Source organism: Acipenser ruthenus, chromosome 26 (assembly GCF_902713425.1).
Source record: "Acipenser ruthenus chromosome 26, fAciRut3.2 maternal haplotype, whole genome shotgun sequence".
NCBI lineage: Eukaryota > Metazoa > Chordata > Actinopteri > Acipenseriformes > Acipenseridae > Acipenser > Acipenser ruthenus.
Genome location: NC_081214.1, coordinates 5,298,311 through 5,313,532, shown reverse-complemented (window position 1 = coordinate 5,313,532; position 15,222 = coordinate 5,298,311). Strand labels below are relative to the sequence as shown.

The 15,222-nt window shown below is 39.0% G+C and overlaps 1 protein-coding gene across 5 annotated transcripts in view; it reads right to left on the bottom strand.

Moving 5' to 3' along the window:
- Window positions 1-15,222, bottom strand: part of LOC117430827 (active breakpoint cluster region-related protein-like) — a 130,292-nt gene that overhangs the window by 35,737 nt on the left and 79,333 nt on the right. For all 5 annotated transcript variants that reach the window (XM_059001012.1, XM_059001013.1, XM_034051328.3 and 2 more), the window contains 6 exons: window positions 14,999-15,121; window positions 14,509-14,584; window positions 14,076-14,180; window positions 9,246-9,320; window positions 2,242-2,339; window positions 2,011-2,142 (listed from right to left, as the gene is read on the bottom strand). In XM_059001012.1, the coding sequence (XP_058856995.1) occupies window positions 2,011-2,142; window positions 2,242-2,339; window positions 9,246-9,320; window positions 14,076-14,180; window positions 14,509-14,584; window positions 14,999-15,121 (609 nt within the window). The remainder of the gene's footprint in view (window positions 1-2,010; window positions 2,143-2,241; window positions 2,340-9,245; window positions 9,321-14,075; window positions 14,181-14,508; window positions 14,585-14,998; window positions 15,122-15,222) is intronic.

The window sequence follows — 15,222 nt, the reverse complement described above, 5'->3', positions numbered from 1 at the left end:
AGGCATTTACTTCAAGGGTGCCTTGTGTTACTGCACGGTCATGAACATGTGCGTGTGTGTGGAACCATACGATTTTCAGGGGAAAAAAAACCAAAAAAACCTGTTTAATAACTCACCAGTCATGTGTTACATGAGCAGTAAGACTGTGGTTAAAAGGCTGTAGCATTAATACGACATTGTAATGATCACTGAATTCCAGGTTTACTGGCAAAGGCTCCTTATTTAGAAGAAAAAGAAAAAAAAAAGTCGCAATACAGGACATCTCCAGGGATGGAAATAGCACTCCTATTGCCTAGCAGTTTCACCCATTGCAGGTTTTACTCCAAACTTGGTTAGTCCACAGTGTTATACAGTAGGTAACAAGCTGTGTCTTATTAAACTCAGGAATGGATCACACTGCTATGCAATGGGAGTTCCTGCATCTCTATTACAGTAGTTTAATGCTGTGGTTCTCATTAAACAAAAAATGTTAGACTAAAGAATTATATCTTCCTAAAATAAATTGATAGCATTTTTTTTAAAATTCAATAATTTAAGGTAAAATAACTAATAAAAAAAAAACATTTAAAATAACATTCCTTTCACAATTATTCCTCCCCGGCTGCTTTTACAGTACCCCTTGTGCACAGATCTACACTCTGAAATCCCATCCTTATTGTATTTTGTGTGTGTATTGGGTACATCAAACTTGTGAATGTTTGAATATGGTAGATTCCCCTGAAGCCATGCTCCTGTGAGAATATATTACACAATTCTCTGTTTTAATAGAGCACCGAAACTAATGATGTGCAAAAAAAATGCTATGATTTTGTCATGATGCTTTTATGTTCGTCATACCACAAAGTCAAAAGTCAAATGTATTGAACAATGCTGAATTGTTTAACATTATTCCCCCTGTCACTCAAACTAGTGGCATAAACAACAAGAAAGCTATCCTGCAATGCTCAAAGCCCCCTCAGTTATCCTTTTGATTAAAACCGTGTGTGGCAACAGAAACAGTCTCTGTTCTAATGCATTTTTATTGAATTTTTTTTCTGATTCAGTAACTCTGTGCTGAAACAGATAACCAGAGAGAATACAAGACAATTAAAATTAAAAAAACAAAACAAAACAAAAAAAACACTTACAGATTTACCACAGATGAACCACACTGCAGATATTTCATCATTTTCCTTATCATTTATAAATATGAGGCTTTACACTTTGGGTCAGGCTAAATTTGCTATATGAAAGGAAAGTATCAACTGTCAGCTTTCAAAATGATCACAGGTACTGTTGGGAATGTTCTGGTATGCAACTCAAATCAAACAAATCTATTTATTAAAATTAAAGTAAATAACAGCACATTTTAATTTACACTGTATTGCGCTTTCACAACATGACAACATCGACAAACAGTTTTACTGGTACACTGTAAACTGATTTGGATACTGTACAGCAACTGCTCTGTCGAAAACTGCATGCAATCCAAAGATGCCATCATACAGGCATTTCCTGAAGTGCTCATAATGAATAAACACTGATGCTCTGGAAGGTATATTTATTTGTGCTTAAAGATCTGTCTCTCCTCTTGTATAATGTGCACCTGTTGAGCACTACCTTGCAAAAACACCTTAGTATACAACAGAGATGAAAATAAGTCTCCCATTGCATAGCAGTTTGATCCAATCTGGGTTTTGCTATGAGTTTAATAAACTCGCCTGAGCTTGTTACCTATACACTGTGGCTAATCAAGCTTGTATTAAAACCTGGAATGGGTGAACCTGCTCTGCATCCCTTCCCTGTACAATCCCTGTACAACAACCCAATAACACGTCAATCCCTAACATGCATAATGCATAACGCACAACCTGCATGTAAAAAACAGAAATGTTCAGATTTTTATGATCCAAAACGTGCATCTCATCCATTCCTGGGGTTTAACATTCCTCACAAATACCACTCAAAAGTGTCAAGCACTACCGATCCCCTCCAGCGAATAGAAATCCTACAGGATTGCACTGTGCTTACCTGAACCTGCCACTTCCCCATGATTTTGTCTACAATCTCGTTGTCGTCCTTGCTTAACTTGGACTTGTCATAACACGTCTCGTAGCACAGGATCCGTAAGCACTGGGAACCCTCCAACTCAATCTCAAATTCCTGGGGGAAGAACGGGATTAACAAAAAGAATGACTGATCTTGAATCTGAATCTATACCGTACATGTATAGTTCTGGAATATTTGTATTGGGTTACCCACCTCATTCCACTGCGGTTCGGTGGTGTCCCGGAATACTCTGGTCTTCGCTTTGCTGACAAAGTACCCAAAGGAATCGACTTCCAGTGTGCAGTACAGGTCTGCAGACAAAGAAAAACACAGAAAGATACTGAGGTTCTGATTTTTTTATTTCCATTGCAGGCAAAAAACGAAGAACAAAAATACTTGCACTGGGACTAAAAGCGCGTATTACCTGTGATAACAGGTTTATCATAGGGAATGTGAATAGTTTTGTGTAAATCAGGCTGCAAGTTACAGAAAGCCATCAAAGCTTAACACAGACAGAACCCACGCAGTAGATACGACAAGCCACTGCTGGTTCTAGAATAGCAATTCAGATCTATTAAGTTTTATTTGATAGGTTTGTGTCACTTTTAACTGCCACAGAACACTTTCAGGCAAAAACTATTTGCAGGTGATGTCAAGTAATTTAGTAGCAATAAAGGTCAGCTTTGCTTGACAGGTCAGCTAGAACGAGTTGCTTTAGTTGTGGCCAGGAAGTTTCCTTGTGGTTAATGTGCTTGACAAAGCAACAGTCTTCAAGGCAAGGAGAACAGATGTCAGACCCATGGCAGCCTGATGCTAGAATGATGGATTAGTGGAAGGGGTGATCTTTCCACCTATGTCAGAGGTATCACCACCAAGGACAGCCTGTCTGCACAACACAACATCTGGACATGGCGATGAGCACAGGACCCTTCAGCACTACACAGTGTGACCATTCCTAATGTATTGTGATTAGATAGCTCAACACCACTCTGAGAGTCTGGATCACACCATGTAGTGAAGATTTAAAAAGGTTTCTTTAAATATAATGTTTTACATGGTTCCAATCTCTCATGTTGACAATGGTTGTGTTGCACGGATCTACAAAATCACAGCAAGAAGCATATCGACATGAATTCTAATGCTAACATTTCACATAACTACAGCTATGGCCAAACGTTTTGCATCACCCTATATAATTAACTCATTTTTCTTCATAAAGTCGAATGAAACCAGCTGAATAATGTTGCGTTAACATATTTAATTACATACCGCTTTTTAAGAATGTGACATTTCGAAATCTAACATGAAATGCTGTATTACTATTATGGCTTCTGGTAGATTTTTACAATATCATTTAGTAGTTTCTTTGATTACACAATGTTAAATAAAATATCTAAATTATGTTCATAATTTTCACCATAGCTATACATACAATGACCTTGTGTAACAGCGCCAGATGCAAATTCAGTCTCCAAGGAATTCAAAATGAAAGAGTACTGATGTGTGACCATAAATCAAGTTACACAATAACAGCAGAATCAACATGACAGGGAAGTTGTGCTTTCTGCCAGCATCGTGTGGCATCAGCCTCAGTCGTCAGGCTAGAGTTTTGCTTATGTTAAATGAAAACAGAAGCATTGCTGAAAAGCTGCCATAGAAGCTAGATTATCTACAATAAGGAATGCCTCATCTGAGCTCATATCTCAATACGACTCATTTGTCTTTGCTGTTTAAACAGACTGATCCAAAGCCAATATATCTTTCTTAATGATGAATAGCTCAGTGTGAGCCAGGGCTCTTTGGTATGGTTTAAACACAATAAAGCACAGGATAGGACCTGGAACTTCCTTTGTAACTGTATTTTTATTCCAAGATTAATACAAGTAAAGGACCCTGGTGAATTATAATCATCAACCTGCCATTAAAATTGATACAAAGCTGCTCGCTTTTCTTTCTGCCCTCGCACTGGTTTATTTTCAAGTTTCTGTTTAAGTGCTTTCGACCTCAAGAGATCCAGTTGCTGGGGGTTGGTATAGCTCTCAAAAACACTATTCCAACAGTGAACAACCTTTTCCACAGATTCATATTGTAGACCATGCTACTGGAAGATGGTCTACTCTTTCTAACAGGTGGATACCGAACGTGTTAATTAGGCATGCTGCTGGTCTAAGGAGGAAATTACCTGGGATCAACTCTGCAGCAAGCAGGTCTGTCAGCTGTCAAACAAAAACTGAGCAAATCAGAATACGGGAGGTACATAGGAGACCTTTAGAATTGCTGTGGCTATTCAACTCGAAGTGTTCCATCTGCTCTATAGTGTAGCTTATACTAGTACAGAACTGTCGAAGCATCAATTCACTTCTTGCAACGAGGAACTGTGCAGTCAGTTAGCATTACACTGCAGCAATGAAAGCTAGTCAGAAACAACTATACAACATAATATTGCAACCCGACACTGAAGCAATTGAACAGAAGTGATGTAGTGGAAATAAATTGCTGTAAATAGATCTGAATCTAGAGCAAAACCATGTTATTGCAATGAAAGTAAATTACACTGTGGCTGCAATGCAAAGAACCTGAAACTTAACAGTTTTTCTGAAACTTTCTAAAACTTAGTTTGACACCCTTTGGACTAAGCAAGTACAGTGTTTGCTATAAACAACATTGGTTATCCAATAAGTCAAACTTAACCTGACAGTATCTAAAGTAAATTTACAATATTTGATACGGTCGAAGCACCCACTGGGGGTTCTAAACCTGGAAGAATGTTTTCCGTGAGTCCAGCCAACAACACTGTGTTCAATGACCTAATTTATCTTTTGCTGTAGTACTCAAAACGCATAACCAACTGAGCACAATGTGGTGAAACACTTAGCAGGAAAACTTTTCGACCAAAGGGTCCCCCCTCCCCCCCAAAAAAAAGTATTCAATGAGAGCTTTGCATCAGCTTGGCGCATGAATTCATAAGCAGTCTCTCTTTTTGATTTAGTATAAGCCAGCTGTATTCGACTAACATAAACTGGGTCCAAGGATAAACAAACCAGAATTAATGTATCCACTTCAAAACTGATTCATCTCAACTGGAAAAGTGTGTGTATATATTACATTGTAACAATACAATTGTGGAGAGTGGTGGGTCAGGTGTTAGCATAATCACCATGGCAATATAGTTGCCATGGAGACGGAGTACTGGATGATTCCTTGGGGCTTGGAGGATAAAGTCAAGCCGTTAATGACTCGCTGCTTACTATGCATTGCAGAAAAATGGGAATCCTCATACAAGTATGGATAACCCCCCCAGGGGGGTTTAACTGAATAACATGCTGTAGAAAAAATGACAGCAGCCTTCCCATTATTCACCCATTGCTTCTGACTGTGCAGAGATCAACACTTTGACATTCTTTACAGACTCCTGACACAGTGGTTGCATATCAGTTCCTTAAGAAATAGGCACCACTGACAGTGTTTATGCTCCCTGCTCTTTAGAATGCTGGAACATTTCTTCCATGAAGTAAACCTGGCTGTCCCGAATTGGAATGTCTTTTAAGGAACTAAAGCAGCGCTGTTATTTATTTTCCCTTCATGTTGCCCTGTGTGGTTGCCGCTCTCTGCTGTCCAGTATTAATCTTTATTAAGCTGTGTTCTTGTCAGCCCTCTTTACTGATGCAAGGCAGCTGTGGTATACTACCAGTTTGAATAGTATCCCTCTTCAGATTTCAAACGCCACACGTGACCATTCAAAGTCTCCTTCAAAAGGATCTGCATGTGTCGCAATATTGCTTCTTTTATAATTCAGGATGGCAGTTCACTTTAAACCCTTCAGTGACGTGCCAAATTGGAGGAGCAGATTGAGACAATGTCATGTTTTTTTGTCCTTGAAAACCAGGTCCCAATCCAGTAAAACTATTTCAGTTTTGCAGTATGGGAAAGATAACTTTAAGACAGCAGAGCAGTAAATGAATATACTAATATGCTTCTCTTAACTCTATGAACATGTTTTCTTTATTGTTCAGTATTAGACACTGAAACTACACAGCTTCCTGTAAAGTTACTTTCCCTAGGATTATTTTTTAACGTTGGCATATAAAGTACTAAGTAACAACAACTATAATAATGACATTTACAGGTTTTTTTTGTTTTTCCCCCCCTGAATCCTAGGTTTAATTCCGAAAAGGTAAAAATAAATAAGAAAGCTGTAAACATATGTGCCCATGTTGAGCATATCACCTTTTTAATACATTGTAATCAGCTTCTTTTAATTGCCCTTTTCTTCCTGAGCTATAATAAATCATGAAGATATCGAGTATAACCTCCTACTGCAGTAGAGGAAGCCTACCTGTCTGTGCCACTGTGTTGAGGCACTGAGATTGCAAAAAGAAGGAGGCTCGCGTCCATATAGTTAAAACTACTTGTGGGGAATATAAACGAACACGGTCTGCTTTGTGATAGTGGCGTGTACAGGTGGACTGTGGGTAACAGACACCAGGGAATACCGATCCAGTGAACATCAACGAGGGACACTGCAGCTTTAAGAATGAGTGTCTGTTTACCTGATGGGTGGTGACACCCCAGCAAAAGGACAGGGCCAGGGAATTCAAGATACATGCTGTATAAACCTGACTGCTTCCTGTATTCATGGATCTGCTATTCTAGGCTGCTTGGCTGCACAGCCGGTATTTAACCACAGGTATGTGGGGTTAATCCCCGTCTCCACTAACCTGGATGATTTACTAATTTAGTAAATAGTCTGTCCTGACTCCAGCCCTGGGTCATTTTGTTACACAGGGAAAGGTTAAGCTACTTTTTCCTGTTTGGATAAGCCTCCTTTTTAGTTGCTTTATTGGGTGATTTTCAACCAAAAATCCAACCTCCGGTGTCAAACTAACAAAGCTAATTTAAAAATGACTTTAAAAAATAATAACAATAATAATTCTAATCTAGCACGCTGCTATAAATACAGTATGTATGGTCAAGCAGTATTAATAGCAGTATTAATAGATATCGATTAATAGATTAATAGATAGAAGCTATCTGTATCTCTGCACTGGTTCTACTTGAGGAATACATAATAAAGCAAATAGGGGTGGATGTGGTTAGGCTGTGATACTCCCAGTGAAACAGACTATTGCAAAAAAAAAAGGGAAGTATGGGAATAGGGTGAGATACTATTTCTTTTTACTCATAAAATTACAGTTGTTTTGTATGATTTATTATTGCTATCTTGTTTTTTGTTTTTTTCATACTTTGCCAGTATTGTGATCTGTTTTATTTCATCCCCACACCGAAATTAGTCTCCAGTATATTCCTCAATCTTCTAGCCTGCTTCATAGCCGAGGCACTGTGTGGATACTCCTTACAAAGATTCTAGATCCATTTACATAATAAACTTGATGAGATGCAAATCACTGACAGATCAACAGCACTCTCTGCCATGCCTCAAAGCTCCTGCCTAATTAACAATGAATGCAACCTTATGCAACAGCAACAAAAGAGAGAACGGATACTGGTTGTACACATTAAATAAAATATCCAGCATTTACTAATTTAACCAGGTTTCTATTTTCTTACAGGCATTAACAAAGCACAAACTGACTGGAATACGGTATAACTCCTCTGCACATCTGAGTCTGGAGGTTACGTGTAAATATCTAATGTGTAAACGTCAGCCTGTGCTTGTGCAACGATTGGAGCTCTGAATGGGTTTCACACACACGGGGTTCCAAGGAACAAGTGAAAGGTATCCACTCCCAGCAAGGGAGCAGGGAGAGCTAGCATGGCATTGCGTTAAATGAAAACAGTGGGAAGCAGGGTTTATGACAAGAAGATGCCCAGGCCATGGAAAGCAGAAATCATTTCACATATTATGTGATGTCTACTGATATACAAGAGCTTCCTGATCAGTCCCGTGGTTTATCATGCTGAAAGAATTGCCCTTGAATTCACATTCACATCTCTGTTAATCTGCAGATAGTCCATATAGTACTGTCTACAGCATTGTAGTTGCAGTAGCTTGTCTTTAAATATACAGTTTCCAGAATTAGAATATACACTTATGCCACCTTCTGGTTGCTTAGCACATTACATCTCACTGAATTGAAAAAAAAATACTTCTAAAAAAATACTTCTAGTCTGTTTACAGCTATCTGATACATTACTGAAAAGCCCCTTATTACTGAAATGTGTGTATTACTGAATTTTGTCGATTTGCTTCTGTCTCAGTGAATTAAAAAACTGCTAATGTTTCTGAACAAGATATAACTGTAAACGAATGATAACTTACAGGCTCATACACATGCCTAACCAAGTCCTGAAACATTAGCATTTCATTTTTTCCTTCATAAAAAAAAAAAAAAAAAAAAAAAAAAACACAACACTATACAAGCTGGATTTCCTAAGCTTTTTCTCCATTGCAAAGTTTGCCCCACTTCCTTTCTGACAGCGGGTCGTTTGTCAAGCTAAAGTTTCATAAACAGCAGGCCATAGGCCATTCCCCTTAACAGGATTTCATATATCACATCCTGGAAGACATATAAACTGATAGGGTTATGTAGTTTGGATACAGCAACGGTTTTCTGTGGGGAGTAAATCTGAAACCTTTGTTGACTGTACAGTGTAAACCCTGCTTGTCGTTTTAAAGACCAGCAATTTACCCATAGCTGGCAGCCACACTCCCAAGTGAAACCTGATCAGATTTAAATACCACTGAATGCCTCCTGCTGCAGTATGCAATGTGGTTTCTGAGACTAGTTACATACAAAGTACTGCTTGTTTTTAAACATGCAATTGCACAGAGATTCAGCACTCAATATATTGCACAATATATTTTACGAGGTAGCATATTGGGCTCAGCATATCTGTTTGCACAATTTTAGATTTGAAATTACACTGTGAATCTACTTTTTGGAGTGCAGCCTTTTAGACCTCTGCACTTGTAACATTTCAATAGATCACTTTAAAATGGATTTCAGTAATGATGTAATTCACAGAATGATTTGAAGCATGCAGCGATGCATTTGAGATTTCTATTTTATAATTGTGTTTTTTAATATTATATACATATCATGTTATTCTATTTCTCTTGTTATCCCATCCCTTTAAAGAAATGTTGGAAATGAATGTAGTCTAACTATGCTGTTGAGTCTGGAAACAATCACTCTACCCAGTTTAAATAGGAAGCCTTTAAACTCCTGAATGCAAACGGAACTGGTTTCACTTACTTGCTGATTCTTTAAACCCTTTGGCCGAGTGGACAATCACATGCAGGAATCCATACAGCCCAGGCGATTCGTGATCTGAAAACAAGGCACGGAGGAAGCAGTTTGAATAAAAGCATTTAAACTTGTGTCTCAGTGTGTATACCGTACCACTACATCTCTTTAATCTCCCTGCACTGTACCAAAATGAAAACCACGTGGATCCTTGTGTGTGATCTTCATTTATTAGTACATGAATCAGGCACCACAAACGACAGATAGACAGTCAATAAGACGGCAATTCCCTGAAGCACAGGCTTGATCTCACTACTTCTACGATTCATACATTCCAGGGATTCTCAGGAATAGAATCAGTGCTTTATTGCAAAAACTGCATGTGAACAGCAAGTGTATCACATGCAGTGTGTTATTACATGACTTGTGATAAAGCATGTGCTGGACCAACTGTATGAAAACACAGGCAGAGTACAAGTTCTTTGGGGTTTTAATTTTCAGGGTGCATGCTTTCTAACCAGTTTGTAAAGTAAAAGAGCACAAAGGACCACTGATCTTCCTGAAGTCTACAGCAAAGTATATACAGTGCCTTGCGAAAGTATTCGGCCCCCTTGAACTTTGCGACCTTTTGCCACATTTCAGGCTTCAAACATAAAGATATGAAACTGTAATTTTTTGTGAAGAATCAACAACAAGTGGGACACAATCATGAAGTGGAACGAAATTTATTGGATATTTCAAACTTTTTTAACAAATAAAAAACTGAAAAATTGGGCGTGCAAAATTATTCAGCCCCTTTACTTTCAGTGCAGCAAACTCTCTCCAGAAGTTCAGTGAGGATCTCTGAATGATCCAATGTTGACCTAAATGACTAATGATGATAAATAGAATCCACCTGTGTGAAATCAAGTCTCCGTATAAATGCACCTGCACTGTGATAGTCTCAGAGGTCCGTTTAAAGCGCAGAGAGCATCATGAAGAACAAGGAACACACCAGGCAGGTCCGAGATACTGTTGTGGAGAAGTTTAAAGCCGGATTTGGATACAAAAAGATTTCCCAAGCTTTAAACATCCCAAGGAGCACTGTGCAAGCGATAATATTGAAATGGAAGGAGTATCAGACCACTGCAAATCTACCAAGACCTGGCCGTCCCTCTAAACTTTCAGCTCATACAAGGAGAAGACTGATCAGAGATGCAGCCAAGAGGCCCATGATCACTCTGGATGAACTGCAGAGATCTACAGCTGAGGTGGGAGACTCTGTCCATAGGACAACAATCAGTCGTATACTGCACAAATCTGGCCTTTATGGAAGAGTGGCAAGAAGAAAGCCATTTCTTAAAGATATCCATAAAAAGTGTCGTTTACAGTTTGCCACAAGCCACCTGGGAGACACACCAAACATGTGGAAGAAGGTGCTCTGGTCAGATGAAACCAAAATCGAACTTTTTGGCAACAATGCAAAACATTATGTTTGGCGTAAAAGCAACACAGCTCATCACCCTGAACACACCATCCCCACTGTCAAACATGGTGGTGGCAGCATCATGGTTTGGGCCTGCTTTTCTTCAGCAGGGACAGGGAAGATGGTTAAAATTGATGGGAAGATGGATGGAGCCAAATACAGGACCATTCTGGAAGAAAACCTGATGGAGTCTGCAAAAGACCTGAGACTGGGACGGAGATTTGTCTTCCAACAAGACAATGATCCAAAACATAAAGCAAAATCTACAATGGAATGGTTCACAAATAAACATATCCAGGTGTTAGAATGGCCAAGTCAAAGTCCAGACCTGAATCCAATCGAGAATCTGTGGAAAGAACTGAAAACTGCTGTTCACAAATGCTCTCCATCCAACGTCACTGAGCTCGAGCTGTTTTGCAAGGAGGAATGGGCAAAAATTTCAGTCTCTCAATGTGCAAAACTGATAGAGACATACCCCAAGCGACTTACAGCTGTAATCGCAGCAAAAGGTGGCGCTACAAAGTATTAACTTAAGGGGGCTGAATAATTTTGCACGCCCAATTTTTCAGTTTTTTATTTGTTAAAAAAGTCTGAAATATCCAATAAATTTCGTTCCACTTCATGATTGTGTCCCACTTGTTGTTGATTCTTCACAAAAAATTACAGTTTCATATCTTTATGTTTGAAGCCTGAAATGTGGCAAAAGGTCGCAAAGTTCAAGGGGGCCGAATACTTTCGTAAGGCACTGTATCAATGATGGGAACACCCAGATCGGCCGAGTATGAAAATGTCACTCCTGCATTCCGAAACAAAAAGTTTCCTTCCTACAGATGTGTTATCATTGAGGCCCTGCCAGTGTAGCAAAAGAATTAAGACAAACTACTTTGACTCTATCCTCCTCATGTGTCACACAGACAGCGTGTGTGTGTAAATATACGCAGCTAGTGTATGTAATTGGATAGATCTGGGATGTATTACCCTAGCTAATTTAAGAAACAACGCACAACCTGTTCAAATACAGCCTTGGGTGGTCTCCATTCACCATCCTTCGCATCACAGTGGGGACGTTTTAAATTTGAGCCGCATAATATCAACGCTTTAGGTTGGGTTTGCATGTTTTTCTAGCTTAGTTTAAACTTCCTCTCCTGTGCTTTTACCGTAGACCTGCCTTTCAATGACACTCCTCTGAATGAAGTGTACAAAGCGCGTCGCTACCCATAAGGATTCCAGATCCTAATAGAATACAGAAGCCGAGTCCTGCTGACAAAGGTGCTGGAACACGGCAGACAATACAAACTCAGTCAGGGCTCCCGTAATTAAGTTCCTGTTGTTTTAACTTATTTACTCCTGTTTCTCTCCGTACGCCTCCATGCACTCGTCACACTTCTCGCTGCTGTCGGCCTCCACTGAACTCTCGACCCCCAGGGAGGGGAGACGCAGCTGTGCAATCAGTTTTACAAAACCTTTCCCAACTACGCTGTTAATTGAGTGCATTTTTCTTCATTCAGCGGGGAGTCCCTTGTCAAGTTCTAAAGACCTCTGTGAGTTATTATAGAATATGCGGTATAGATTGTAAACAGTCACTGAAATCAGACAGTCAGATTCTTTCCTGGTATTTAAAACCTTGCCCTCTTGTTCACAACGCTCAAAGCAGGCACTGCACAACAGCTCATTCTTCAGATGAAGCCTTTCTACTGGAGGCTCAGCAGAGGGCGATGTCTGCTCAGGGTCAGAACTCTCCAATATCTGTTATGATGCACTAGGGGGCGCCATGCTTTACATGAGAAGTTATGCCAAGGTCTTAAAAGACCTTTCTCTTTCAAACAGGTGCCTAGTATCCTTGCTAATACATAAACATACAGTATAAATGCATACACAACAAACAACATGCTGCACCTCAGCAGATCTGACAGAATATTAGAGTATTGCCCCCCAAATTAGCTTTTACATATTTCTTTAAGGACCTGGCGTGTTTGGAGTGTTTTCCCCCCAGGTTAATGAAATGTGCTCATGTGATAACGTCTCTTAAAGGGTTAAGACGTTATCTTAGTTGAAGTCCTTGTTTAAAATATCAGCTCTGTTGGTGTTTACTATGAAACATTTCTAAATTCCTGTTTGGCTTCCTAAGATATAACAGAGCCTAGAGAGAGATGAATTGAACAAACTGCAGCTGTAAAATAAAGGATCATCAAAAAGTCTGTTGTATACGTGAACCAAATATGCAGTTACTATCTTATGTGGCTTTTACATTCTTAACAAAATGAACTCCCTTTAATTACAGGACACCATTTTGAATAAAAGGAAGAGCATTTTTTTTTTTTTTTTTAATTGCGGTAAAATTGCTGGTTTGTATTATTGTACCAGTTTATCCCCACGTTTGTTTTAATCACAAAAAAACATATTCCTTATCGTCCACCTCAAAGAATCGCACCTCTGTCAAGTGGAATAAAAGAAATTGATTTTATAGGAAGGAGTGGCATTGCTACCAGTGCGGGCTGGCATTCTTTCAACAGCTGTCTTTCATTGGTGACCTAATCCTCTAATCAAAAATGTGTTTGAGGCATAATGACAGGAATATAAGACAGTGTTTTTAGTACCAGCCCCCTGCTATCGCAAATGCCATATTCTGTTCTGTGCTAAAAATACATCACTATCGCACTTCACTATATCCCGATATATGTCTCTTTCGAATACTTTATCCCTGCACTTGAATTGCATGTTTGTGTTGAACATTTTGGGTGCTATACCTCGTTTCATCATGACTGAGTGCAGATCTCAAGGTGTAATTGGCATGTACTATACGGACGCTATGCATCCTCGTTCCTCAATGAAACAGATATTTAGGAAATTATATACGGGACCGTTAGTTATGGTTCTTCTGCTTTTATTCAGGTACTGTAGTATATTATGAACAGCCTGAACAGTTTCAAATGGATCCATGCCACAAAATCCAAACAGTGAAATATCAGGTATCTTAAACAGGAAACAGCAGTGCAATGAAACTGCCTTCAATCAGGATTTCAATTAAGTCTACAGAGATTTTCAATATAACGAAAAAAAAAAATATATGAGCATTTTTAATGGGGTATGGTATTGTATTTTGTTTTGCACTTTTTGCATGTGTTTTATTGTACAATGCATGCTGTAAAAGACTGTTCCTTAAATACATTATTTGTCTACTACGGACATGTGTACTCTGCAGAAAACATGTATCTGAAAAAACACACAGTAGGTACTACTATTAATGCAGTGTCTGAACAGGCTCTTCTTTGATTATAGCACCCTCTTGTGGCCTTCCACTGCAATTTCCCTTTAATGACAATGCATGTATTCATGGGGATTGATCACTTAGGTCTTTAAAAGAGATTACTTGCCATCTTTATTGCTGGTAACAGGGATGTTGTGAACTGTTCTTAACTTGAAACAGGACCCTGTAAGAACCTGCAGCTCCACGGAGCTCAACACACAGGCCTGGAGATCTGGGAACAGAAGCGAGAACCTGGGTTCATTCTTGATCAATTATTTTCAAGGGAAATAAACTTACCACCCACGAGCAACAGTGTTTGCAAGAAACAACTGCTTTTATTTACATTCTACCGTATCTTTGGTAGTGCTATACCATATCGCTGTATAAACCAAACATTTCATTTCAAGAGAGTACAGGTTTTTTTTTTTTCTTTTTTATGGAATTTGTCCATTCAAATAAAAAAAAAAAATGCAAAAAAAGTTTAAGAACTTCAGATCTACAGTAAAGGCCAGCTAGAGATCCCCTACTTCAGATACTGCATGTCGCAGACCATAACTTACCCTTCTTCTGCAGTTTCTGGATGGCCTCTCTCCACTCAGATCTCTCGTAATCAGACGACAGAAGAAACAAGTAGCTCTGGGCAAGAAAACCTTTAATCGTTAGGATATATGCCTGTACAGTATTAAGTATGTACTTACTGGATACTGAAATACATACATTTTGTTATCAGTTGCAATACATGTCTTTCTTGTTATTAGTCATGCACCCACCATCATGCAATTGAACAGAAAGGTACGATGGACTGGCTGATGTATACATCTATGTATATATTTTCTCCTTTATGCACATTTTATTTTATATTAAATAAAGTGCTCTGAGACGCCTTTATGGATGTAAAGTGCGCTATATATAAAAAAGGTTGATTTATTGATTGATGAGACTCACAGTGGGATTTTAAGAACCAGCACTGTTTAGATCAAACAAACAGAAAAGCTTGAAAAGGAACCCTTACTGTATACCTCGAAACGCACAGGGGAGTAAAATGCCTACCTTTCCGTGTATGTTGTGAATTCTGAAGGGGATGGTCGGGGAGTGCAGCAGTAAATAGGATTCCTGCTCGAACATCTTCTTCTTCAGGCGATCCACAGCTCTGCTCTGGCCCTTGGATGCTTTCTGTAAAGGGAAATAAGAAAAAAAAGACAGATCTGCAATTAGCCACAATGGGCTGCCAATTACTCTTGCTGCAGTAAACAATAATTGAAAGTCACCTTGGC